The sequence below is a fragment of the Phoenix dactylifera genome, chromosome 12 (genome assembly GCF_009389715.1).
Source record: "Phoenix dactylifera cultivar Barhee BC4 chromosome 12, palm_55x_up_171113_PBpolish2nd_filt_p, whole genome shotgun sequence".
Classification (NCBI taxonomy): domain Eukaryota; kingdom Viridiplantae; phylum Streptophyta; class Magnoliopsida; order Arecales; family Arecaceae; genus Phoenix; species Phoenix dactylifera.
Genome location: NC_052403.1, coordinates 7,485,618 through 7,512,134, shown reverse-complemented (window position 1 = coordinate 7,512,134; position 26,517 = coordinate 7,485,618). Strand labels below are relative to the sequence as shown.

Sequence of the window (26,517 nt, the reverse complement as noted above, 5' to 3'; positions counted from 1 at the left end):
GTTAAAAAATTAACGGTTTCAAATTAAAATGATTAAAATATCCTTAATGGGTAGACTTGTAAATAGATCGCAATTCCGATAGCAAGAAAAGAAAATAGGAACAATAGCGTAATTTTAAAATTTTATTTTATTTTTAATTAATATAAATATGATTTTTCTTAATACCGTTAGAACAACCGTTATATTGCGGGCATTTATACAATAACAGAGTTTTATGAGGGTATATATGCAAATATCAATTTTGAAAGGGTATTCATGCAAAATCTAATATTTAGAAGGGTATCAATGTAAAAAATCATTTTTTTTTCTCTAGGTTTTCTCAAACCAAAATCGAGACCATGTTGCCATTCAAGACATATATTTAGAGAGGCTAATATGGCTACGAATTAGGTGGTTGCCACGTGGCCAACCATTCCGAAAGTACTATGTGGGTCGAGGAGGGAAGCTGTCTCCGGCACTCCGTGAATTTTTGTTTTCTGATTTTATTGAATATATTCATACATGTACTATATTAAATACCTGCTTTAGCAAAAAAAAAAAAAAAAAAGAAGAAGAAGAAGCTTTGTTTTCCCACCATCTTTTCACCACCAACCATAAGGCCTGGCGACGGTCTCCATGAGATGGTTTTAAGCCTTGTATGATGGAAAGCAAGGAGAAAAGGAAATCAAGAGCAAGCTTCAAACTGTCCTCGATTTCTTGTCCAAAGATTATCTCAAGTAAACAATTATTGGTTCTTTGATAAAAGTAATTTTATTTAGTGATTCAATTAGCCTAATTAGATGGTTTCTATTGATCACATATATTTTGAAATATTTGTAATTTTTAATGGAGCGTAAGATTTTTCTAGTAAATTCTGTTTTCTACTTGTTGGATCATTTTGGATATCTAGTTAGCTATATATTTCTATAAATTCTATTTCAATTTTTTAGAATTATTCATATTTAATTTAATTATGTAATTATGAAAATATTCTTGATGGTATCATAATGTTATAGATCATGGATGTGTTAAAATAGTTACATTAACCATGTTAAAAAGTTATGATACATATATATAATTAATACTTGATATATTTATTATATCATGATGATGTCATTGATCATTCTAGATTTGTTTGATGGTCGAATCGGTAATCCATAACTTGGCCATTTTATTGATTCAATTATTACTCTAATTTTTAAATATGTGGTATGGAGTGGTGATAATGGTAGTCATGGTGTAGCGGTAGTTGCTGCAATAAAAAGGATAGCGAAGGTGACAATAGAGATAATGATGGTGAAGAGTGGTGGAGGCGGAAAATGGTGATAGAGGTAAAATATATGAGTTTCTTATTTTAAAAATAAAATTAAGAATTTACTCATTTTATTATTTCTAAAATAATTAAAATGACTTTTAAAAATAAAAAAATAATAGTACCGTATATAGTTTTTTGTCTCAGTTTTAGTGATGCTACATTTAAAAATAAAAAATAAAAATAAAAGATGCCAAATAGGCCTCAATTTTAATATAATATATAAACTATTCTCATAAAACTAAAGGATTCATAAATTAAAGAGGGACGTCTTCTTAAATATCATTTCATATGTTTCATAGAGTGATTCTAGAATAGTTAGCAAAATATTAGCCTTGTTATGATTATTATTTTTTTCTAATGTTATATATAGTGACTACAAAATGATGCATCATTATATATGTGGACATTACATGAAACATGAAATTTTTGTTCTAATATAATCAATAAATGACAAAGGGACCTACTACCAAATTTCATTTCATATGATATATATTGTGATCTAGCATGGTTTTGTGAAAACTATATCGAACATAAAATCAAAAATCTTCTAATAATCACTCAGTTACAGGGGACTTGTCATCAAATTTTATTTCTTATGTTTTATTTGGTGGTCTTAAAAGGGCTCTACAGTCTGTATGGAAGCATGAAAATGAATCTTGTTACAATTAATGATTTCATTTCACATGTTTTATATAGTGATAGTAGATAGTTGTGTGGTTATTATTGTATTTGTGGATAGTATATGGTAGCACAAAGTTTAGGTTTCGATATAATTATTAGTTACAAAAGGAGTTATTTTTTATATTTTATTTCTTATGTTTTATATAGTAATCACAAATTCTACGGTTACTATATGGAAGTAGGAAAATTAATTATAGTCCTTGAATGATAAAGAGACTTGTTATCAAATTTCATTTCCCTATACTCCTTATAGTGACAAAAGAATGGCTTTTGGCTTAGTATATAGAAACATGAGATTTGGGTATTGAAATAATCAAAAAAGCTATATAGGGACTGTGGACAAATATTATCTTTTATGTTTCATATAATGAGTACTGAATAATTTTGTGGTAACCATGCAAAAACATAAAATTTTGATTTTATTATAATCAAGAATTACAAAGGGACATACCATCAATTCGTTTCGTATCGCAATACCAAAAGTTTTCAATGGCCACTATATGGAAGCAAGAAACTTGAACTTTAATATAACATCATTAAATTTCAATACCATTTTTCATATAGTGACCATGTAGTGGTTTTATAGTCCCTGCAATGATGAAGTAATACATTATGATTCACTAAGGTTCTCATTTGGTTTAATTCTGTTGCATGATAGTAGTCAAAGGGATAAAAAGAGCAACATTACAAGTATTTACCGTTCAATAATGATACAATTAAAGGGTAAAAAGTTGAGGATACGTAAGTTGAACAAGGAAACTAAGAATACACCTTTCAGATTGCAACTATAGAGCTGCAAGTTGCTAGTTTATTCCCTTTATATATTGGTTGCAAGTTGAGGATAATGATGCACCTTCTCATTTTAAATTGGTGGTTGTAGATGATAATTGACATCTTAACATCAAGAAAGAAAGAAACACACACACACACACACATGCATAGCTTATTAAATTCTAGAAAAAAACCTTCAACATTAATTGAGCTAATTCCCCTGTTGGTGCATTGTTTCTAAGAACATAGGTAAAATAAGCATATTTGTTGGTTGAATGCTCCTAAACCAAGCTTTGCCACAAACCAAGAAGGTTAGTGGATTAAGATTACATGATGAAAGCTACAGCATTAGATTGACTTCATGATGGGCACTGGCATGTTTAAAAAGTTTGCCAGAATTTGTGATGTGAGGGCGAATAGTTGTGCTCAAGAATGCGAGAAAATTTACATATAGTTGCAACCTTGATAGCATGTTATGTGAAAGAATCCATATGGCAACACCTTACAAATTTCTGTTCGTATACCAAGCGGCGAATCCAGTTCTTGGAAAAAATAGCAATTTTAATCAGGATCATGAAGAAAAAACAATATAACATCAACTGGAAATAAATTGCAACTACAATATGCCACTGCTGATGTAAAGTCCTCAGGTATGGACTATATGCATGAATAATTAACCAGAGATAAATTGCAGGGCATATGATACATACAGATCGGAAGCCAGAAATGCTACTGAAATAAAAGAATGACTTTAGGGTTGGTATTGCCTTTAAAAAACAATTTACACAGTTCTTAGAATTTTGAGTTAGCTTAACAACTTTGACAACCTATACCATCTATTTTTGTTAGCATCCTCTAATAAAAGAATCAAGAGATCATGTTTTAGTCTTCATAACTGAGCTGGGAAATCTGCACATTTATTGTCTTCCCCACAATAAAAAATAGTATATCCCATTCCAAACATGTATTTACATCAGCCAGATGTTTTAAAAATCTGTAGAATTGCCATTTGGTGAAACCTGGAGTCAGGATTCACTATAGTTCCTTCACAAAGCAAGATCTGACAGTTTTTACAGCATCATTGATAAAATCATACAGGATAAATAGCAGCTACAGTACCTGAAAATAGAAGAGAAAATTTGCAGTTTCAGATACTAATGAAAACCTTAAAACAATACAAAGTTGCTATAATAAATGGGACTAGTAATTCACAAGCAGCTTAAGAAAACAGTTGCATGTATTCTTACAGAAGAGAGAGGTGAAAAGAAAAGAAGGTAATTGCTGCGGCACGGAAAGTTGATTTGTAACCATATTTGTTGCCATTCAAAAATATCACAAGAATGCAATCTTATATATCAAAAAGTGACCCAACCATTACTCCATAGGACTGCCAACAATTAAATAATGGATAAATTATTATGAAGTAAAGAACATTGAATTTTAGGGAAACCCTTGGAATTCTAACTTGGGTTTCTTACTAAATAATTAGAAAGAGAAGTCTTGTTTCTCCTCTTAGGAGTTGGAAACTATATACATAAACATGACATTTGTTTACTGGTTTGAGACAAACACAGCTCAGAGACAAGAGAAGTACCTGTGCTGACTTCTCAATGTTTGCACTCGAGATCGTGACGCAGATTTTTTGCTGGAATACCTAAATGAAAGATTAAATCAGCATCGAGCGCATACAACACAATTATTACTATGCTAAAGTAAAGTGTGCAAACCTCTTTAAAATGATCCAACTCTGGCCGTAGTTCAGCCTCAATAGTTTCTGATTTCAGCTGCACATCATGAGAAACTAGCAAATGGTCCTTTAGTTTACTAAGTACCTGAAAACAACCATTGAATTATGCAAAGAAAAGATGCTTCTGTTCTTTACTAGATAAAACTGATAAATAACCATCTATAGCCTCTCCTGTGTACAGGTAAGTAAAACAACTGCGATAATAATCAGCAGATGGTCCATGTGTAAACCACAAGTTTGGGACTCAGCATAAGTAGCAAGATGACGACCGATTTCTTTAACATGCATAATAACTATCAAGGAGAGCTTTTTCATTCCCTTAGTAGCCAGAATCTTTTACCCAGGGTGATGCACCTACTTCGGAATTTTTTTGGAATCTCAAACCTGACACGATTCCAAAATGCTTCCTTATTGAAACTGTTTCTAAAGTGTCCACTTCCCTGCACCGTCTCCCACATCTACTTCCATTTGTGGAGACTAAGATCATTTCTTTGATTTAAGAATTGGATATGTAAAACCAAGTCCTTGATAATAGGACTGGAAGACTCCACCAAGGAAGTCTTTGACCTTGGGCACCTTCAACTGGTCTGAATCAGCGAGATTCTTAAAAACACAGACTCAGTATTGAAAAACATTCATTCTGAGGTATAGTCCCAAATCAGAAGTGGTAGAGATCCTTGAGGTATTTTAAGTACTAATGGTCCTATCCACCTATCAACTCGAGTTTCCAGGTAGAACTTTGTCATGGTATCAGAGCCATGATCCCTCTTACCTTCTGATGGCTCCACACCCCACTTTAATCCATGTGTTGCCGCTCCCTCCAGGTTCCCTCCTTCAGGCTCTACACATGAGAGGGGTGTTAAGAAATAGTCCCACATTATAAGTGGAAGGGATCCTTGGGGTGTTTGAGTACTCATGGGCCTGTCCACCTATCAACTCGATTTTGTGAGTCAGACTTTATCAATTCAAACATTCTCCTTTCTTTGATTGGTAGGTAACATATATTCAAGTGTGGGATCTTAAGTAGATGAAGAACAAGAAAGCAAATACAAAACAAAGCATGGCCCGAGACCATAAATAGTAACACTGGAAGACAAAGATGAAGAGAGAAAAGTTCTCCTCAACATTACGCTGATATCTCATTTTTCCCAATAGAATTCCCTAAAAATCTCATTCTTATCGAATCTTTTTGTTCTTATATTACTTGTCCAATTTATGCGCTGGAATGCTATTGAAAGCACTTGACAGGAACTTCAAAAGCCACGAGGTCATATTCTCAAAAAAATCCACAAGTTCCAATGTGATTCAATCAAGTCAAGCCACAAAACATCAATGCCAGTCCAAGGAACTCTTCAATGCCTGGCAGCCTTTGAAGATAATAATGTATGTTATAGTTCAGAAATACTTTCTCATTCCAGTGGCATCCAGTAAGGAAAACAATAATTCTCAGGCTGATACCTTAATACACTACCATGCAGAACAGCATAACAGGAAAAAATGATTTTATGCTCCACTAGGGAAACAGGTCAACCTAGAATAGAACATGGCATGAGAAGCATACAACATAAAGACTATACAACCTGGGTTTTGTGTTTTAAGTAGCCACGGTACACGTACACCTGGGTATTACAGTATGCCAAGAGCATCATCGCCCTAGCATTTCCCATCAATGGTTCAGATATAAAGCATGACTTGAAGTTGAGAACAGATTTTATGACCGGTTTACAACTTTACACTTCAGAAATCGGTGCGAAATTCCTAGCAAAGGCAAATATTGTCAAGAGAGGGCTTGCTATGAAACCTGTTATGGCCAATTGGTTGTTAGGAACATCTATCTTATTATCCACAGTTAAATCTCATGCAAACAAAGAGGCAACCCTTCAAAACTCCCCTAGACTTAGAAAGAGTCTAGACAAAAGAGAAAGATGGCTTTTGATGTAGGAAGCCATGAGCATAGATGAGTCTCCAATTGGTTGAGCAAATGGTAAGCAAATTATCTTGTAAGGAGAAGGGTCAGGTGTGGATTCCACATTGTGTCTGTGTACCAATCTGTGCACCTGTGTCAGTCTGAGTTCACCTTCACATATTCCAGCATAACTAAGTAATATTTTAACCAAAATACAGTAATGAAGTGAAAAAGGTGATGGCCGTATATAATTTTTCAAGTAAAAGTTGAAAAATTATCAAAACAATGTTGCTCCTAGTGAGGTGCAAATCCATCCAAACACATACCAGTTTAAAAACACCACCAGTATGAAAAATTTCCAGTCCTTGAAATATCACGCATTGGCATTTTTGTAGGGCTAGAGAAATCCGCATAATTGCACAAAGAACTCTAATCTTCTTTTTCATCTGGAAACAAGAAATGACAATGAAATCACTATAGCCATTCTAGTAAATCGATGTATAATTGTATGGAGCACTAAAAAGAAAGTGAAATGAAGTTAATGAAGAGAGAAGAATAGAAGTGCAACAATAGGAGTTTTATCTAAGGAACCTGAGTACATGCCTTGCCATATATGCAGTGTCAAAAATCCAACTTGGCATTATTTTATATGAAAAGTTAATTATATTACAAATACTGTTTTCTTCATCTGTTTAGTTTAGTTACATAGTACAGTGTGCTTGTGCAGAACCTTGCTCATGCAATAACTTGCTTTACAATGCACTCGTATAATTTATAGAGGACTTTAAATGTGACTGATGTTCTAATAAGTAGATCGATGTCAAACTCCTGCTTCAGCTTATCAGTTTGAAGAGAACATTATTTGCTCAAATTCAGAGTTCACATAGAATAGCCAAGTTCCAGGCACATCTCTGTTTCTCCTTCTTTGAGAATAATGGTGGGGGCACCGTTTCAAAGAAATGATGTGAGAATTACCCAAAACACTTGAAGTACCTCCCAGGGTTTGGACCTAGAACCACTTCCACATGAAGGAGTTCAGTCTCATCTACAGCTCAGTCCACTAAAAGCACATCTTTTTTGCAGATATGTTCATCACCAGTGGGACATTTATTAAGGACAAGAACCACAAGTACACATGAAGTAAATGTTCCTGAATGTGACATAAAAAGTAGCATATCAAGTACTTATGTCAAAGTTATGGACTAAATAAATAAAATTAGGAAAGAAAAATGTAGACAACTGTATATGTTTGCATCATAAAGTCTCATCATTGTGATGTCTAAATATCATAAAAATGCAGGACTCCGCATGAGCTAGCCCTGATCAGGGTCTACAATTATGCACAAAGAATGTTTGATAAAGATAAATAAAAAATGCACAGACTGAAAGGTAAAAATCAGATTTTAGTACAGACAATAGATGAACATGAACTTTAAACTTTGATTATGTCCTGCCACATATGCAACAACTAAAAGATGGTATGTAAATAAATTGGGTCTAGATGCTCCAATGCTAGAAAGGAAAAGTCAAAACATGAGACCATGTGAAGAACAAATACGGAGAGATACCTCCTCTGAACATTCTTTTAGAGAGCCCTGATCAGCTCTTGGAAACTTTTTCCTGTGAAATCTAGCAAGTAGAGCAACAATCTGTGAATTGACAGAAAGCTATTTTCAATAAAATGTAGTTATATTGATCACCAAGGATTGAGATCATCTGCGATGAGTACCTCTATCTCTTCAGAACTGTAACCATGAAGATGCCCACCATTCTGTAGAACATATGAAGTTTTTAGGTGGCAAAGACTGCATATTGTTCTGTAATTTAAATATCATTACAAAAATAAGATATTCCATGTTCAGCAATGAAGTACCAAGAGTAACATAATGGTTTAAGGTTCACATTTCTATGGAATCAACAACTAGTGAGCTCAAAAGAAAAAGTATGAGACCTTCTTGCTTTTATATTTGTCTACCTTAAAACAATCAAATAGATACATGATTCGTTCTGTGAAGGGCTGCTTTCTTCTATAACCAAACTCTGTCCAAAATTAAAGTGATTTAGATATATCCATCCCTGTAGTCTTAATTTAGGGTGTCCTCTGTAATAGTAAAGCAGGGTGGAAGAATACTTAGATAAATACAAAGAGACAACTGCCAAGATTCCTTAGTCAATAATTGCCTATTATAGTGGTCCAAATGCATTAGATAGGACAGTTAGGATTCATCTGGTTCTAGCTGAACATCACTCAGATAGTTCAATACAGCATTGCCCATGCCAGAACACCTTTGGATAATAAGTTCAGAATTAAATATGATTTTTTCCATATCTGCTGATCAAGTCAATCACGTCAGATTAAAATCCTAGAGCACAAGTACAATCAGAGAAGATCCTTGTCATGCTGGGCATGAACCTGACTAAAACATTTGGAGCATTGAGCAAAGTATTAACTCTTGAATCACAAGTTGCTTAAAATTCTTAGAGATGCATACCTAATGGCGTGTTTATTAATTTTTCTTTCATGACATGTGGTATTTGATCATTAAAACAAAATAAGAGCAGATTTGGGAACAAAAAAGGAGTAGCTAAACACCTTCTTTATAATAAAATCAAAATCATGTCATTTTCAATGAGAATACGTTTTAATATTTTAATCTTAATTATCTAGTATGATCCATAATACCTCTAAGGAAAGAGATAAATGATCTAACATGAAAAATTTGTTGTTACGGCTTTGTGAGTTGATTAGGATGTTAACCCTAGACAAATGAGATCTTTTCAACTCTGTAGGCTCGCTAACAAACTTGTATATGTTATAACACGACATAATTTGTTGATTCGCTCACAAAGAAAGCTTCGTTGAATAAATTGGCTTCCTCAATCCTTACTACAATATTAGGAAGCAAAATCCTGAACTTACAAATTCTCTGTGTTTCCTACTACAAGATATATAAAGAGAATTGAGCAAGTTATATCTAGATGCATACTCTTTGAAAATCAGGTCCTAAAGCAAGTACCTTGATTATCTTGTATGAGCGTTTGTGATAGCCCTTCTTGTCGATGAGTAGTCCAATATTATGAAGCAAGATTGCAGCTTCGAGGTACTCAAAATCTTTTTCATCCAAACAAATTGCAGCTTTACTCAAGCAATTCGTGAGGTCACCACATCTTCTAATACCATCAAAAAGCTCCTGGTTTCAAGCATTCACTTCTTGTATGTCATATTGAAAGATAAACAGAAATTCGGAACTAAAGCTTCAAGTAAGAATCTTAAGGGGAAGAAAAAAATGATACCTTGGCAATGCCAACACACCGTGCAGCCAATTTCATCCTGTTATCACTGTCAAATCTCATTGCAAGGCCGATCACCGATTGCCAACGAACATTAGCATTCACATCAAAATCCATGCACTCGCTTGCAAGCATCTCAGAGATAACCCCTTCCCCCAGTGCATACCCAGAGACCTCCATATTCTCAATGCCAAGAGCTTCAAAGATTTCCAGCAACAAGACACCGCCAGCAACTATAAACTCCCCTCTCTTCTTTGAAAACCCTAATCTCCTCACTCCCTCCACGTCTCCCAACCCCAATCCAAGAAGCTTGTCAACAAGAAGCCTCAAATCCTCTCGACTGAACCTCCACTCCCTGCTGAATTCTCTGCTGCTCATAAGATCGTCGTAGCCACTAAGAAAGATCGCCCTTTCTATCGACCGGATAGTTCCCGAGGACCCGACGGCGACCTCGAATCCGAGCTCCCTGATCTTGATGAGTGGCGATTGGCGGAGTGCCGACCGGATGTGGCGGCGGAGATCAACCAAAGTTCCATTTTTGATGAAGGATTCGGTCAGAGAAACGTGTCCTAGGTTCAGGGAGGTCGCGAATTGAACCTCCCCGCGCTTCCCGACGACGAATTCGGTAGAACCCCCGCCGATGTCAACGGTGAGCACGGATTTCCCGTAGACGGGGAGGAATTGGAGGACGCCGAGGTAGATAAGTCGGGCCTCCTCCTCGCCGGAGAGGACTTCGACATCGAGGCCAAGGTCAGAGCGGACGATAGAGAGGAGGTCGGCGCGGTTGGGGGCGTCGCGGACGGCAGAGGTGGCGACGAGACGGGGAGGGCCGTGGAGGGGGAGGGGCCGGAGGGCGGCGTCGAAGGAGCGAAGGGCGGCGAGGGCACGGAGGAGGGTGTCGGGGGAAAGGGAGCCGTCGGGGAGGCGGCCGCGACCGAGGAGGACGGGCTCCTTGAGGCGGTCGAGGGCGAGGAGGCGGCCGGAGGGGAGGGCGCAGGCGACGAGGAGCTTGAAGGAGTTCGTGCCCACGTCCACGGCGGCGAGGAGGCGGTGGTGGGGCGCCGTCGCGGCCTCCATGGGCGGCGGAGGTGGCCGCTGGGGTGCCGGAGGGGGTGCGTCCGGAGAGGAAGTTTGGGGAGTCGTTAATGTATAATACGGACGGTATCGGGGGCGGGAACATACGAAGCGGGATGATCTGGAGCGTCGACCGGGGGGATCGAGGATTGAGCGGACGGTGATCTTGGAGCGGACGGTGAGATGAGGCTGGCGTGGATGCTTGGCTTTCGGTGCTTAAGTGTATGCTGGTCCAGCGAAATGTGGACTCTCCAGAGCAGTTAGGGTCTGGTTTTGGGTGCCGTCGCGGTGATTTTTATCTATTACTAGAAAAAAAAAGAAAGTTCAAAAAAAAAAAAAGTCTCTGCCTTCCTAATGGTGATTATTATCTATTACTTAAGAGAGAGAGAGAGAGAGAGAGAGCGCTCTAAAAAAAAGTGCATTTCATATGAATTTACAAACACCTTCCTGCATATTCAATTGTATTATAAAATCAATCTTATATTTTTATGAACTGTTACAACGTTATCCACCCTCTTCCTAATTTCGATCAAAGCTTGCCGGCGATTCTTACTTGTCAGCTGACATAGAGGTAATTAGAAGATAATTGAATCTAGACATCATCATCACCCTCATGAATAAAACCCACCTCCGAGTTCTGACCCTAACTCCATCTCCTCCTCCAACCCTTCTTCCTATGATGGCTACACACCATTGCCACCCCCGTCCTCCTCTTCTCTTTTCCTCTCTTCATCTTCTTTTTTTCTCCCCTCTCTTTCCTCCTCTTCTCCATTAGAAGAGGGTGAGGGAGAGAAATTTGACATCTATATATGTTTTTAAATTTGAGACTAAATTTAATATTTTGGAGTGGTTTTGGTTATTGAAGAATATTTGAGTGGTGCCAAATTTTGCAAAACAGTACATAAACTATAGTTGTTTGGTGCTATAGTGAAAGTAAAATTTTTAAAACAAGATAAAGTTATAAATTCTGCAGAAATCTCATGAAATCCTTTACGTAGATACATATGGGGTGGTCTAATTTATAGATGTTGTTTATCTTAATAAACTATTATCATGGAGCCATCATTGAAAGTTTATAGCCCATCTTTATCTAATATAAAGCATATAAGCTCGTTGTCCAATCTCTAAAAGGATTTTCTTTATCTAATGAAAAACTGAGAGATGGAGAAATATCTGTTGCTCTCCCAACTCATCGGTGACTGTCATTATGTCTGCCTTTATCCCACTCACAAAGCAAACATACATGCAGAATCTGACATTTTGGTCATGTCATCCTTTAACTAATTAAAGTCTAGCTACTTTTCAATATATTTGATGGTATATTAATTTTTTGTTTATAGTTTATGACTAAGATTTTAATCAATTTTTTTCTTTTTTTGAAAAAAAAATTAATCAGTTTGCATTAAATTTTAGCTTACCCCCAAGCCCCCTCTCCACATGCTTACTTTTCTAGTTTTCTTTTCTTTTTGGCAAACCAAGAACTAGTGGTAGGCCAGTTAGACAATGGTCACATACTGATGCTAGGAACCAAATACTCATGAGAGTCTCTTGTCTCGGTATTGGAAAGTAGGCCGATATTGGAAGAAGGGATTTAAAGAAGATGGGTGTCGATACCTGAAAGAGACAACTATCCAACAATTAGAAAAGAATCCGTATAAATGTTAAGTTAAAATTTTGAGAAGAGACCCTCCACCAATTCAATAATAAGTATCTTTCTTATTTTACCTTTTAATTATCCTTATCATTTATTTTAGAGTTCATAATTCTTAGTTCGTAGATTTGTGATTCATAGTCACCACTTCCTTCCACAAGAAGACGGCATTTTAGTAGCAAAAGTTTTTGAAGATCAAAGCAGCAATACCCGCTATTATGTACCCTTTTCGATATAGTATGCCTGCATACTTATCCAACCCAATTATTGACCTGTTTTCTATCCATCTCACCATAAGAACAAGCAACAGTTTCGGAATTCGGGCATTAGCTTGGATGGTATCACCTCTCGCCTCCTATATGGGATGATGGCTATTTGATACTCTCATTCCAGCTTCAGACCTAATCTATCCACTGGACAATGTTCTAGCCTATATGGGATATCCCAATGCCTTCCCTATCTGAAAAAGGAGGAAGAAGAAATTATGGCATGCATAGAATTAATCCACCTTCTTCTTCTTTTTTTTAATTTTTGCTGCCTCCTATTAGTTCTAGACGCAAAAGAATATTTTTCTTCCGCTGCATAATCTTCCTTACCATAATTTTGATTGGGAGATTAGCGTTCCAAATTTGAGCTGGAAAAGGTGAGTGGGGAGTGGCTCGGACGACATTGTCAGGTGACATGGTGGGCTTTAGATCTGCAAGAGATCTACGGGGTAGGGCTAGCTTTAATGCATGGTTGGGCGATGAGGATGATCATGCCCCGGGTGTGAAAATTTCCCTTTTTCTTTGGAGGAGTACGTCTTGGATCTCTCAAGTATATCATACTTAGAGACATGCTTGGGGTTGAATGAGAAGTTACACATATTATTGTGGGTCAAGGCCCTATTTGGAAAGCTCCAAAATGGAGCTTGAGAAAGCTAAAATAGATTTGCGAAATTTTTACTAAACACTTTTTTTCATCCAAAAATATTTTTGGAGGGTCAAAAAGTACCTTTTAGCCATTCAAAAACTCCTCCAAATGAGGCCTAAATAAAAAGTCACAGTGGTAATGGCCGGGTGAACTTCTCATGTGCAATTAACAAGCACCTCAAAGCATTTTCTAGTTTCTAAAACCACATCCATATGTTACAAATGCTGTGAGAAATCTGCATACAGTTTTAAAAAATTTGTTATGCAATGTAGAGATTTAAGGTGTTTTTTTGCTTCTTTCTTTCCCTCCCTCTTAAATAATAAGGTTCTAGATCATTACAAATCAACTCAAACCTTACATCATCCACACTAGAATAAAGGAGAATCTGCAGACTGACTTTTTAAATTGATAAACTCCAACAAGCTTTATAAATTAAACTTTTATTTAAACGAGAATGACGACCTGAGTGATTTTATCTTCAAAATGCCCCTTTCTTTTATTCATTCAAGGACTACCGTGAGGACCCGTCCTGGCGGCTCAACTTCACCAAGAGGGACACCACGGATTTTCCTTCGGGATTCCAAAAGGCTAGTTTGTGGATTTTGTGAAAACAACCCCCGGCCTCTTAGAATTTTTTTTTTTATGTAGCTTTTTGTAAATTTGAACTCTGTTGATGGCTCTCTTGCTCGCCTCAGCACGGCATCAATAGGGCAGGGTGCAGAGAATGCGAAACTTGGAGATGAAGTAGAACTTTTGACAGTGTTGATTTGCAAGGGCAAGAATAACCAGACTTCTAAAAATTCTACATCCCACTTAAAAAAATTCTACAACAATCTTAGCTTTGGCAATAACATTTCGCTAGTAGTACGAGTAAAATCTCATCAAACCTGGCCAAATCCGAATTTAGACCAAGAAACCAATCAATCACCAGGTCAAGATTCTAAAGTACTCCTCTCTCTCTATCTCTCTTTATCTAGAATAAAATAGACTTGTCATGCATCTAGCACGAATGGGACCACCATGCAATCCTGGAAATGATTCTAAAGTAGCTTTCTTCAAAACAAAGTTTCATGAACAACCTTTAGGAATTTCTCATCAAAAAAGGTGGGGAAAAACAAGGTGCTGCATAACCAAATATTCAAAATAGCCATCTAATCAGATATTTCAAACCAAAATACAAAAAGGAAACGTTGTTTTTGTAAGTTTAAGAAATCATTGCCATGTAACAGGCCAGGAACCAATCGCTGGGAAAGATTAAAAAAAGGAACAAATAACAAAGGAGAATACCAAAGGGAGGAACCTTCTCTATGCAACCAACAACAAAAGAACAATAGCAACGTTGTTTATGCTGCCAACACCAATCTTAAGTCACCCAATCGACATAGTTTGAATTCAATGTAACTGCATGCAATTATATTTTACATGCCTAAAATACCAAATGGTAAAAGCCCTCTTTGTCAATTCCACAAGTTCTCTTTCAATAAAAACTACCAGTCATATCTTTGTGATTTCAAAAACATATCTACTAAGGGATGGAAGATGCTAATTTGTTACAAACAGAGTAGAAACTGTATGCCACGAGCGTTTGGAATCACAGGTCTAGCACCATGACTTGATCGATACATTATCCAACTAGAAAAAGAGGCATTTACAGAACCAGAAAACTCTCACCTCCTAAATGTATTGTAATGGGAGATAAAAAACCAGTAGTCAGGATGATCTACTTGTCGAAGGCGAAGCCATTCATCGGCAGCTTGCAGCAACGAGCTTGCTAGCTGCCGCTCATGCAGTCCATCGGACATCCAAATTGAACCCCTGAGCTTGTATGAAGCAAGCCCAAAGGCACGCAATGGTAACTTTGTAGACATTGCAGTCGAGCTGTTGACATTCCTTATACTACAGGAGCCAGCAGCCTCCATATGAGCACCACTGGTATCTGCCAAAAAAAAATAAAAAAAATCAAACATCAAAACTCTGACACATGAAACAGCATGAGCCCAAACATCTCAAAACGTAGATGCTACTCTCTCACTTCAGAAGACGAGGTGACGATCTACCTGGCGCTCTTAAAATAAAATTGTTTGGAGAAAGATGGTTATGAAGGACATGCATTTACTACAGAACCCTCTCAGTGTATTGCTTTCAAAATAGACTTATAAGAGAGGATTTTATGGAGCTGTAAATGAAATCCCTACTCTAAGCTTACCCTAATTATTACAGAATTGAAACCTAAGTTGCCTCCAGGGTCATCCTATGGTAAGCATCTCCTCTCTTTTATAATTGACTTGTGGATTACTCTCCATTTTGAAAATAAACAGTCACAGAGGTGTGAACATGGGAGAGCAAGGGAGTGCTTTTACAAACCCTATATGTGTGTGCGTGTCATCAAAAACAATGTCTCATGATATTACTTCATCAAAGAATAATATGCATTTGCATGTTCTTAACGGTAGTGCTTGCTTCATTCATGTGATTCAGCCTTTGCATATGGAGTCTCATCAGGTCTGAAATATTAGTTATAATTGATTAAATTGTAAGATATATTTCTACCCTTTTGTATGCATTGGAAAAGTGGTTAAAAGACACTTACCTTTAGGAGGTGTAGCTAGTGAGTGGAACGTCAAAAAGCACGCATCCAGATCCTTTAATGTCGGTCCTGTTGGTATCCTATATATCGGGTACCTGCAACAAAAACATTGTACACAGAGATCAGGTGTACATACATTATGAATTATGCTTTACCGGTGAAGGAAGGTTACTGAACAGATCATCCAGAACAGAAATATATAGCAGCATGTAGCCTCTACAAAGTGGCTGCCGGAGAAAGATGATTATCAAGGCTGTCAATAGAGTAATGAAAATCGTACCATGCAACAGACATCCAACTACATTGAAGCAGATCACAGCTCTTGTATGTCTTCAGCTCTGTAAATTTACTTGCAAGAACAGATATCTGCAAAACATGTCCGTGTCAGATGGATGCATTAATGGTTAATCTGTTAACTACTTAAGATTAAACTTGCCTTGTCAGCTAACGGTTCTCTTCCATATGGTGGATCCCTCTCTAGGTATTCGAATACTGGGAGGATCGCTGGATTGCAAGCCTCACTGTCATTGCTTAGAAAGCCTTCCTGGCCCATGCTGCTTGTAGTCCCCAAGGACGCCATTCTTTCCCTTAACTGGTCAGCTTCACTCTCGCTACTGCCCTCACTGCTAGTATCCATGTAAGGTTCCCCATCACTTTCCTCACCAGGCCGCCTTAAAATGGGCAAGAGATAGTATAAATATATGACACCGTCAAGACCAAGCAATCATATCAAATTTCGTATTCTTGCATGCACAGCACTTAATGTTTTAGCATCATGACAAAAATGAAAAAAAAATGTTTCAAGTTACTCTAACAAGACATATGCTGCTTTGTGACACCAAATTGAGAAATTTTTTACTTAGTCCTGTAACAGTCTTTCTAAATAAAAATCGATGCGCATGAATATCACACTCATGTACGTGAGTCCGATTAAGTTTTTGATTCCAATATCTATCTAATCTGCTTCACCTAATATTCAGGTACATGATCAACTATTCATGTATTTTCATTTGAAAAAAAAAAGCATTAGGGAACACAGAAGAGCAACTATAAAGTAAATTCTCCTTCAGCTTGCTTCTGCATAATATAAGTCTGCTTAATTGGACACCAGTGTCCAGATATTGTGGTAGCTTGGAACGCAGTTTTTTTTTATTGGAACTGAATTTCTATTCTGTTATCCTTTACTTGACATTTTATCAACTATATATCCACTGCATTTCAAGTCAGAACTATTAAAAACAATATAGTAGATCATGATCTATCCCAAAAGAACTTTTCCAGCATGCTCATGTCATCTGTCTTTATAATGAAAATTGTATACCACAAGTATACTTTGGTTATCAGTGTTCGTGCTAATTATTTGCACATAAGTGTATCTTCCACTTCTCTAATACCGTAAAATTTCCTGCCAATTTCTTTTTATATTTTAAGTGCAGAAGGAATGAAGGGAAATTATCTCACATTTTTATTGAACTTGCAACAAGATGGATCCAAATTAAACATTTCTTATTTTACCCACGAAAAGAAGATGAAGCTATATTTTACATAGCATCGCAAATATAGTGCTTTAGTAATTCAAATTGTAATGAAAATGAGTAAAAAGCCTGCTTTCTCAAATACCTAGCATCAGGAGATACCTTATATGATAGCAGTTGCGAGTGGGTCTTGTGATGTTATATTTAATACCTAGTCAGGCATACTACATAATAGGTCATAAATATTGAGTCCATAAGATGTAGGTTTTTTTTGCATGTATACCCTCCTAAATATACAAAATTGCATTAATGCCCTCGTAAATTACTATTTGCATGTATATCCTTCTTTTTTTCTTTTTTGCATATGTACCCGTACCATTTAACGTCGTTAAAAAATAAACATCTTAAAATTAAAATAACTGAAATACCCTTATGGGTAGATGTGCAAAAAAATACTATAGAGGTTTACACGCAAATAGCAACTTTTTGAGGGTATTCATGCAATTTTTCATATTTAGAAGGATATACATTCAAAAAATCTATTAAAAAAATCGAAATTCAGCTGAAATTTGCAAAGTCTTTTATAATTCAGTTGGATCGATAAGTCAAAAAAAAAAACCGACTCATATTGTCGTTTTTTTAAGATCTTGACTTGGTCGAGTTGAAATATTTGGTGATAATTTTAGTAATGCTATTTTTCATTTGATTTTGGTATAATAATCATTATTGAATCTATGGCATCTACATATCTTTCTTTATTTATAAAAGATTAAAGCATATCAAATTTAAATTAATTATAGATGCTTAGATTAGTAAAATATTTTTTTAGTGATTTGTATATGTTGGGTTGTTTGTTTTTGAGGCAAAAATTTCATAAAAGCAATATGATTTATCCTATAAGAGTTGATATTAATATGATTTAATCTTTTTTGTTATCTTTTTTTATTAATGAATTATCTTTATTGAATTTTGATCATTTTTTATTGGACTTTTTTAAGTGTATACCATCCTAAATATGCGTAATTGCATAAATATTCTCACAAAGTTGCTATTTGCATGTATATCTATATACTTTTTTTTTCATGTCTACCTGTAGGGGTATTTTAGTTATTTTAATTTTAAATCGTTTATTTTTTAACGACATTAGATGGTTTGGGTATATATATATATATATATATATATATATATATATATATATATATATATATATATATATATATATAAGTAAAAAAGGGTATACAAGAAAAATAAGTATTTTATGAGGATATACATACAAATAGCAATTTTATGAGGGTATTCATACAATTTTATATATTTTGGAGGCTATATATGCAAAAACCCCTAAGATGTATTAAGGGTGAAGAGAAACGAATGCAAAATTTGTGAATTTAAGAAACATCAAGAAGCAGAGAAAACAATTTAAAAACTATTTACAGGAAGTAGAAGACATCAACAACAGTAAGGCATGCAAGATGATACAGCAGAACCAGAGCTCAGAAAGCAAAAACAGAAGGGCCTGCTGATCTAGTGATCTACCCCGAACAGCCTGTGGATGTATTTCCTGGTATCAATATAGGTAGACAATTGAGAGATATTGCAGACAAAGCACAGAAAATACAATGCACATAATCAGAATGACCCATAGGTAGCACGAACATGGAACAAATCTGGGTCTGAGAACAGGGAAATGACACTTTGAAAATACACTTAAAAAGAAGGAATTTGTAGAAAAGTATATATTTTAAAGTTCCTTGAATATTTTAAAATTTGAAACTTAAAATTAGGTAGTGATGTTGACATGTCGTTATATGAGGGACTCTAGGTATGCCACTTTTTTTTGGTTGCTTGAATGACAATCCATGGCAGTCTTTAACAAGGACAGGAAATACTAGTAAATCCAAAACAAAATATTTTGGTCTTGATATAATAACGTAGCTGACTAAAAAGAAGGTGAATTAGCTGTAAAGCATGTACCAGAGTATGAATGTGGCACTTTGAGGTAAAGAAGGCATCTACGAATAAGAAAACCTTGAATATAAAAAGATGTAGGCTAGATCAACTAAAACATGGAAGAAATCTTCCACTTTGGCATTGAATGGGATATAACCACAACTTTGAGCTAGAGATGAATCAAAGTCCAAGACACATATTGAGATCAATGCTCTAATCTTTATGACATGTATCAAGGTGTATCACAAAACTCCAGTTGTCTGATGATAGCATCAAGTAAACAAATACTCTTCTTCTAGGAATTCTGACCTATTCTGTATTTGCAGACGGACTCTTAGATCCCTTAATAAGCACATCTGCCATCTCATTGGCATTCATATAAGCATGATTGCCACAAATATTAATAACATCAATGATCTAAATAAGATTTAAGAACTCCTATGATTTACATTTCCCCTAACTTAGGATCTCATATTATGACATTCATAAATTTAGGTGCCATTTGGCATCACTTTAATTTTTTTATTTTCAGAAATAAAAAAAATTGTTTCTGTTTTTTCTCATTTTCAAAAATATAAATCTTTTTGGTATAATTAGTTATTTTAAAAACAAAAATAGCAATGGCAGCGAAGATCATGGTAGTAGCAGTGGAGGCAGTGGAGGTAGCGGTGTGTTGGTTACTGAGAGGCACCAATGATGTCAGCAGTTGTCATGGAGATGGCGACTGTAGTTATAGTGACAATGATGGTGGAGGAGTTCGCTATGTGGTAAAGCTCACGATGGTAGCAGCAGCGGTCAGGGTGGCAGCAATGGCAACAGTGGTTGCAATGGCAGCACGGTGGTAGAGGTGGCAGTGGTTGTGGAGGAGGTTTTGGAGGTGGTGGTAAAGTATGAGTTTCTTGTTTTTTAAAATATTGAAAGTAAGAATTTCTTACTTTCATCATTTCTAGCATCAAACATGTCTTTCTGTCTCGATTTCTGGAATTTTGTTTTTAAACCTGAAAAACAATAAATAAGGGCAATGCCAAACAGGCCCTAGTATCAAAAATCAAGTGTTTTACTCTCTTTTTTTCAAAAACATGATGGTTATTTACCCTGGCTCAAGTTTGAATCCAAGATCTATCACTTAGTGAGAAAGGTATCAACAAACTAAGCTAAAAGTTGTTGATCTAACAAAACATAAAACTCCATGACATCGATGGCATTTATTTGACTACATAAAAGGCATGCCTCATGAACACCTTGCTATCGTCCACATCCAACATTCCATGGATGTTTGTATGAGCGTGAGTGCACAAGGTGCCACATAAATCGGTAGCATCCCTAATCTACTTTAGTTATAAAAGAAGCATCAATAATTCTCCCTTATCTAACCTAAATATAACAAACTTGAATTCACTTACCGCAATGGAATCACCATCAGAAAATCAAAAGCTTCTTTGAGACATCTAGCATTCACCTCACATATCTCTTCAACAAGTAGTCCAAGTAAAGAGAGCATCCACTGTTTTAAGGATCTAGATCTCAAAATGAGATTCCATTGAGGTTCAATTGGAGTATATAATTCAAGGGAGGATTGCATGTTGTAATTAAAATGGTGGCCATGTCAAAGTCACCGATAATCATTATGCTACATCAGAATCAATGTTCATAATTTTTCTTTGATTGGAAAGCAGAGGCAAAGTAATACATCAATACTCCTTACAATGATCTTAATAATCTCCAACAAAAAGAGTAGACATATATCCACTGTAAATGCTCCACAACCTTGTTCTATCCACTATAAACGCCCAAGAACCTTGTTCTCAGGTCTCCACATGAATCTCATATACAGCTCCACTATTCCGAGAGAAATAAATAATGTATAGTGGTTTCTGCTGTTCGTCATTTTATGTATGCACTCATTGTTTGAATCTGACATCTTTAGGTATTTCTGCAGTAAGCTCCGTCTATAACTGGGATTTTGTTTAACTCAAAGAAAGGCTGGATTTAGGGGATGAATTGATTTCAAATTAAGTATGAAAAAAATGTTCCCGAGATGGAAGGGAATTACATCCCAACTCAGTTGTCCTGCCTCTCATTTTCAATTAAGAATCTGTACCACAGGAATGCAATAATTTCTTTTTCATTTGAACAAAATTTGGTAAAGGGAAAACACACTTTAACGCTTCCCAAGAAAAGAGGGATTCGAGAACATCAGAATTTTTAGCTAATTGACTAGTTAAACAAGGTATATAAGACTATCCATATTGTATTAGCTCAAAGAACTACTGCATTGTTTAGACGGTGACAGCTCCTAATTATAGTGTTTTTGGCAGGGAGATCCTTCTGGGAAGTTTCTTGGAGACACATAATTGTGCTATGATGCTAGACATTCAAGCAGAACTTATCGTTGTCCATAGACTGATCTTGAAAAGCATATAATGAGATTGTCCGGGATGGTCTTGTTCTATCAGCATCATGATTTAAAAGGATGTAGATGGGATGGACTTGCACATGTATTTTATCAGCATTTTATATCACAATCTAAATGCTATATTTCCATAGCAGCAGCTTGAGACAATATATCTGTCTTTGAAATTATAACCTTTAGTGTCCAGCACTCTTAGTAGGTTTTGGTTCAAGGACTTGCCTCAAAGGTTTTTGTAATTCTTTAAGCAGGTCTGTAACCATCAACTGTTTACCATTTTTTGATTAAATTTTAGTATTTTGCCAAGAAAAATATATGTCTCTTAATAGTTCAATAGTTCTTCTTAGATGTTTTGCCTGCTACAAAGTCTACAAGCTGACTAGAGGAAGGTGCAAAAAAGGTGAACATGATAATCACTTTGTATTGTTCAAAAATCTATGAGATAACTTGAGTATGAGCGCAGATAGGATGGAAAAGATGGCAGTCATGTTGTCTTTAGTGGCAGTAATGCAAACAACAATGTGAATATCACATATTAAATTATTGGGCTCGAGGGTCCATCTACAAAGAGAAGACCAGCTAATTTGCATCAAGTTAAAATATCAACTTTTATCCCCACACTTAACATCAGCACATCCAACCAACAAAGCAAGCAATGCAACTTAAATGTCCAAAACAACCTTACTTAAGCTCTTGCCACTAACAATTCCTGAGCAACATAACAGAGATATCCTTCTACAAACCTCTCTCAATATAAACCTCTAGCCTACAACCGTTGGCTTTGGTTGACATGACGATGGTTCTAGTCTACCCACTCTAATAACCAAACTAATCAATATTTGAGAATTCATCATATGAGAAAAAGAAGAACAAGTTCTAGCATCTCTTGTCCCAGGATAGAGCACAAATAAGGGTATCCCATGGCAGATGTCAGAAGCCTCATAGACGTTTGGCTTTATATAACAAGATTAGAATATTAAAAAAAAATATCACATCAAAACAATAGGTGAATAGATTAAAAAAAATTATCTTATCAAAATAATCAAAAAATAGATGGACCAATAGATAAAGATGACAAATAAAAAAGGGAGGAGAGAGATGATGAATTAGAAAGAAGCAAAGCATAAAAGGATAGGGAAAGCTTTAAATATGTGAAGAACATATAGGGTATGAGAATGGGAGAAAAAGAAGTGAAAATGATGACAAAGAATGAAAGAAACTAAAACATGAAAGAGAGAACCATCTAACTAAAGAATTGATTACCAAATTTTGCAGAGCATCTTACAACAAGAAATCTAAAACAATATTAACAACGAGAGAGTTCCCGCAACTGCAACTATAGTGTTAAAAACAAAAAAAAACTCTTTAACACAGACACTACTCAAAATAGAATCCATATAGACAAAAAAAGCAATTTTCTTTTTCAAAAATAAATTCCTAAATATTGAATCTTTAAACTCCAACAAAGAGATAATAACAAGTTGCATCTCTCAAGATTTTGCCAATACCCTTTCTTATCCTAAATATTGAATATAAAAACGAAAAATACAAACAATATCCCGAACTATCCTCCCACACCACCAAGCCCTAAGACCCTCCCCATAAACCCAAAAACAACTCCTAAAATTCCACCAACCTGACTTCCCATTTGAAACATGCCCACCACTCCAGGCCTAACAAACAGAGAGATACACACTTATAGATATAGAAAAGAGAGAGAGGGAAGGCCAAAATATTTCCCTCCTCACTTAGATACTCTATCCTATTGGTCTAGCACCCAACAGCAAACATACAATAAACCCTCCCTGCAGAATTTCACTATCCTACTAAACTAACAAACCACTTGCCACTCGCCACCACTTTCTACTCATAAGCCTCCTAATAAAGAAAAGCTAAAGAAGATAATAAAGTCAAACTTCAAAAAGTTAAACCAGATCATGTAAGTATTAGGATGCCAACCACTGAAATGAAGAACTAGTGAAAATGTTATCTTACAGGAAGTTCATCCCTTCAACATATTAATATAGCCATCCTTCCATCCACTCCACAAGATGAAGATGAAAAATGATATCCAGGCCAATAGCAATCTAACATGCATAATAACCATAACCAAGGAAAAAAAAGGTTCCCCTTCGTTCTTAGAGGTTGCAGGGTTAACTCATCCACTAGCCGCCACTCATCCACCGATTATGGACCAGACATGGACCAAAAAAATAGAAATGAGCTGGCGCCCGGTTCTGTTCAAACCCCAACAACAGATCCACAATAGTTTGATTTCAACAAAAAAAGGAAATGGCAAAAGAGACTTAGAAATAGAGAAAGCTGGGGTGAGTCTTAATGAAGTAAATGCAACAGCTTTCTTGCATGGTTCCATCTACTAAATGTCAAAGATTTTGGAAGAGCATTAAAAGATGGATATTTATAAGATATGGCACTATAAAACGAACTTGCAATAATCCATGTGTAGCACTACTTCTTCAATATACTTTTAGTTGATAAAGGACATGGTAGATGTTACGAACATAACCCTAGGGTCACAAACTCCAAGTTGCACTTATATGTGTCTTCTTGATGTAGATGTCTTGAGATACAGTAAAATGGAGGTAAAAAACAAGGTCAGACTATTTGAGGTAATAATGGCCTTTTCCATTAATTACTTACTTTGGGTTTGAGCTGGTTTCTTTTGGGAATCGCACGGCATAGTAAAATATGATTGTTGGTCAAATTACATGAAAATCAATGCAGGAGTTCAGCTTAAAGTTACAACACAGGTTAACGTACTTCATTGTCATTTACAAAAAGTTTTTTTTTTTTTTTTTTTTTTGCAACGTTCACAAGAAACACTTTAAGAAGAGATAGTGTTCTAATAATCATGATGATGAAAATGACGAACACTTGCAGGACTTGAGATAATGCCCTTGATCCTTCTACAATATGCAGCAAGAATACAATGAAAAACAGGTCTACATGCCTACAAAACTAGAAGCTATTGTGGCAGCATAGCCAAATATAAAAATTCAAGACAGGTAATAGATGTGCTGAAGCATGCTCCAGAATATTCAAGTTAGCAGCCAAGCTTCACGATTGGGCAGACTTAATGACATCTATCAGTGATGCTCACTAACATCTCAACAAAAAATAGGTTAGCCCACTGACCATGACTATAGTTTTCTCTATAATGAAGCTGAGTGAGGTCTAGATATTTTATGCATCCACATTATGGAACAAGAGGATAAACAAAAGTGTTGTAAATCAACCATGACACGACTAAGGAAGCTATAGACACACATAAGAGGGCCAAAGCATGCATGACGCCTGCATTGTAGGCAAGAAGTGGGCAAGAAAAAGGATACAACCACAAAAAAAAAAAAAAAAAACCAAATTATACCCAGTATTAGCAGCAGTAGTAACAAAACTGTAACAACAGTGCTTGAACATCTCAAGAATCACACTGAGCATTGGACTTTTAAATTCTGTTAGACATAATTAGTATGATTTGATAAAATTCAATGCATCAAAAAAAAAATCTATTTTTTTATCAATGTTAATTCATTAAACAGAACAGACTTGATGAAAAACTGCAAACTCGAGAAGCTGCCACATGAAGAACATCATTACATGACAGGCCATCATTTTGTAATATGCAAATTTCATACCTCAATCTTATGGAGGGCCTCGACGGGTCAGCATAAAGCTGGATGGCAGAGAGGTAAGGCACATAATATTGAACAACACAGTCACTGCCATTTAACACCAGCGGCACTCCAGCACCATAAGCACTCCACTCCTTGAACGACTCCCAAAGATCTCCAAGGCAAAAGTAAGGCTGTGATTTTTCGTAGTTCCTCCACCCGCTCACGCTCGTCCCCCTTACGCTCGTCTGCCACAGGCCAGGTCTCCAACTAGTCAAACAATCAGATCATACAAACCCTACCCCCACCCGAAAAACAAAATCAACTTCCTCACCTTGGGGAGGTACTGAATGGGGACGACAGGAGTTGTGGACTCCAGAAACCGGTCAAGATTTCCAGCAGGAGGCAGTGGCCGGGGCGGGGAAGAAGAGGAAGAGGAAGAAACCGAGGGTTTCGAGGATGACTCGTCCAATTCGGCCCGGTTCTCGGCCACCTCAATTGGCGGCGGCGAGAGCACAAGGGACGGCCGGGCCTTCGGCCTCGCCGGCCGCTGCGGCAGCGATTGCGGCTGCTGTTGCTGCTGTTGCTGCTGCTGTTGCTGGAGCTTCTGTTGCTCAAGCTGCCGCCTGACCGCCGGCGGGTTGTAGAAGCGATCGACGCCGTGGCCACGGGCCGACGACGACGACGATGAGGAGGAGGACAAACCCCCGGAGCCCGCCATCGGACGTCGAATTGGAGGAATTCGAAGCCTGTAAAAGGGGTTGCGAAACCCTAGATTTGGGGGCGAGGCTATCGCCTTTCAAAGCTCTCGAGGTCGGTAATGGCGATCGGGGAATTAGGGTTTTGGATCTGGAGGAGAAAGTGCCGGTGACGGGGCGCCTGTGGTTCTCCGCCTCCCGTTCCCTTATTTTACCCCTCCTATTCTATTCTCTTATTTATTCTTTTCGTAAGGAAATTTCGCGGTCCCGTCACCGTTGGTGTCGATTACCCTCAGTCCTCGCGGTAGACGGATGCCGGCTGGCCCGTTTCAAATTTCTCTGCGCTTGAGTAGAATCTCTCATCTCAACCGTCCATCCCGGGCGCCGCCTTCGGCTCTCCGACGGAGGATCAAGATACGGCATAATTAAAAATATACG

General features: G+C 36.7%; 2 protein-coding genes across 3 annotated transcripts; both read right to left on the bottom strand.

Annotated features, from left to right (window-relative positions):
• Positions 1–3,484: 3,484 nt before the first annotated feature.
• On the bottom strand, positions 3,485–10,860 carry LOC120112741 (exopolyphosphatase-like). 2 transcript variants are annotated; one of them, XM_039132508.1, is made up of 8 exons: positions 9,694–10,860; positions 9,417–9,590; positions 8,129–8,170; positions 7,968–8,048; positions 6,726–6,845; positions 4,474–4,578; positions 4,341–4,391; positions 3,485–3,865 (listed from the first exon to the last, which is right to left on the bottom strand). In XM_039132508.1, the coding sequence occupies exons 1-8, from the start codon at positions 10,765–10,767 to the stop codon at positions 3,857–3,859; spliced, it is 1,656 nt and encodes a 551-aa protein (XP_038988436.1). In that variant the 5' UTR covers positions 10,768–10,860; the 3' UTR covers positions 3,485–3,856. The 2 variants fall into 2 exon arrangements, with proteins under 2 accessions (XP_038988436.1, XP_038988435.1); XM_039132507.1 differs by having other exon boundaries at positions 4,341–4,400; positions 9,694–10,857.
• Positions 10,861–14,611: 3,751 nt separating this feature from the next.
• Positions 14,612–26,303, bottom strand: LOC103712618. Its single transcript, XM_008799186.4, has 6 exons — positions 25,716–26,303; positions 25,406–25,629; positions 16,351–16,585; positions 16,195–16,280; positions 15,918–16,009; positions 14,612–15,263 (listed from the first exon to the last, which is right to left on the bottom strand). Exons 1-6 carry the CDS (start codon positions 26,100–26,102, stop codon positions 14,995–14,997), a joined length of 1,293 nt encoding a protein of 430 aa, XP_008797408.2. The 5' UTR covers positions 26,103–26,303; the 3' UTR covers positions 14,612–14,994.
• Between the last annotated feature and the right edge of the window lie 214 nt (positions 26,304–26,517).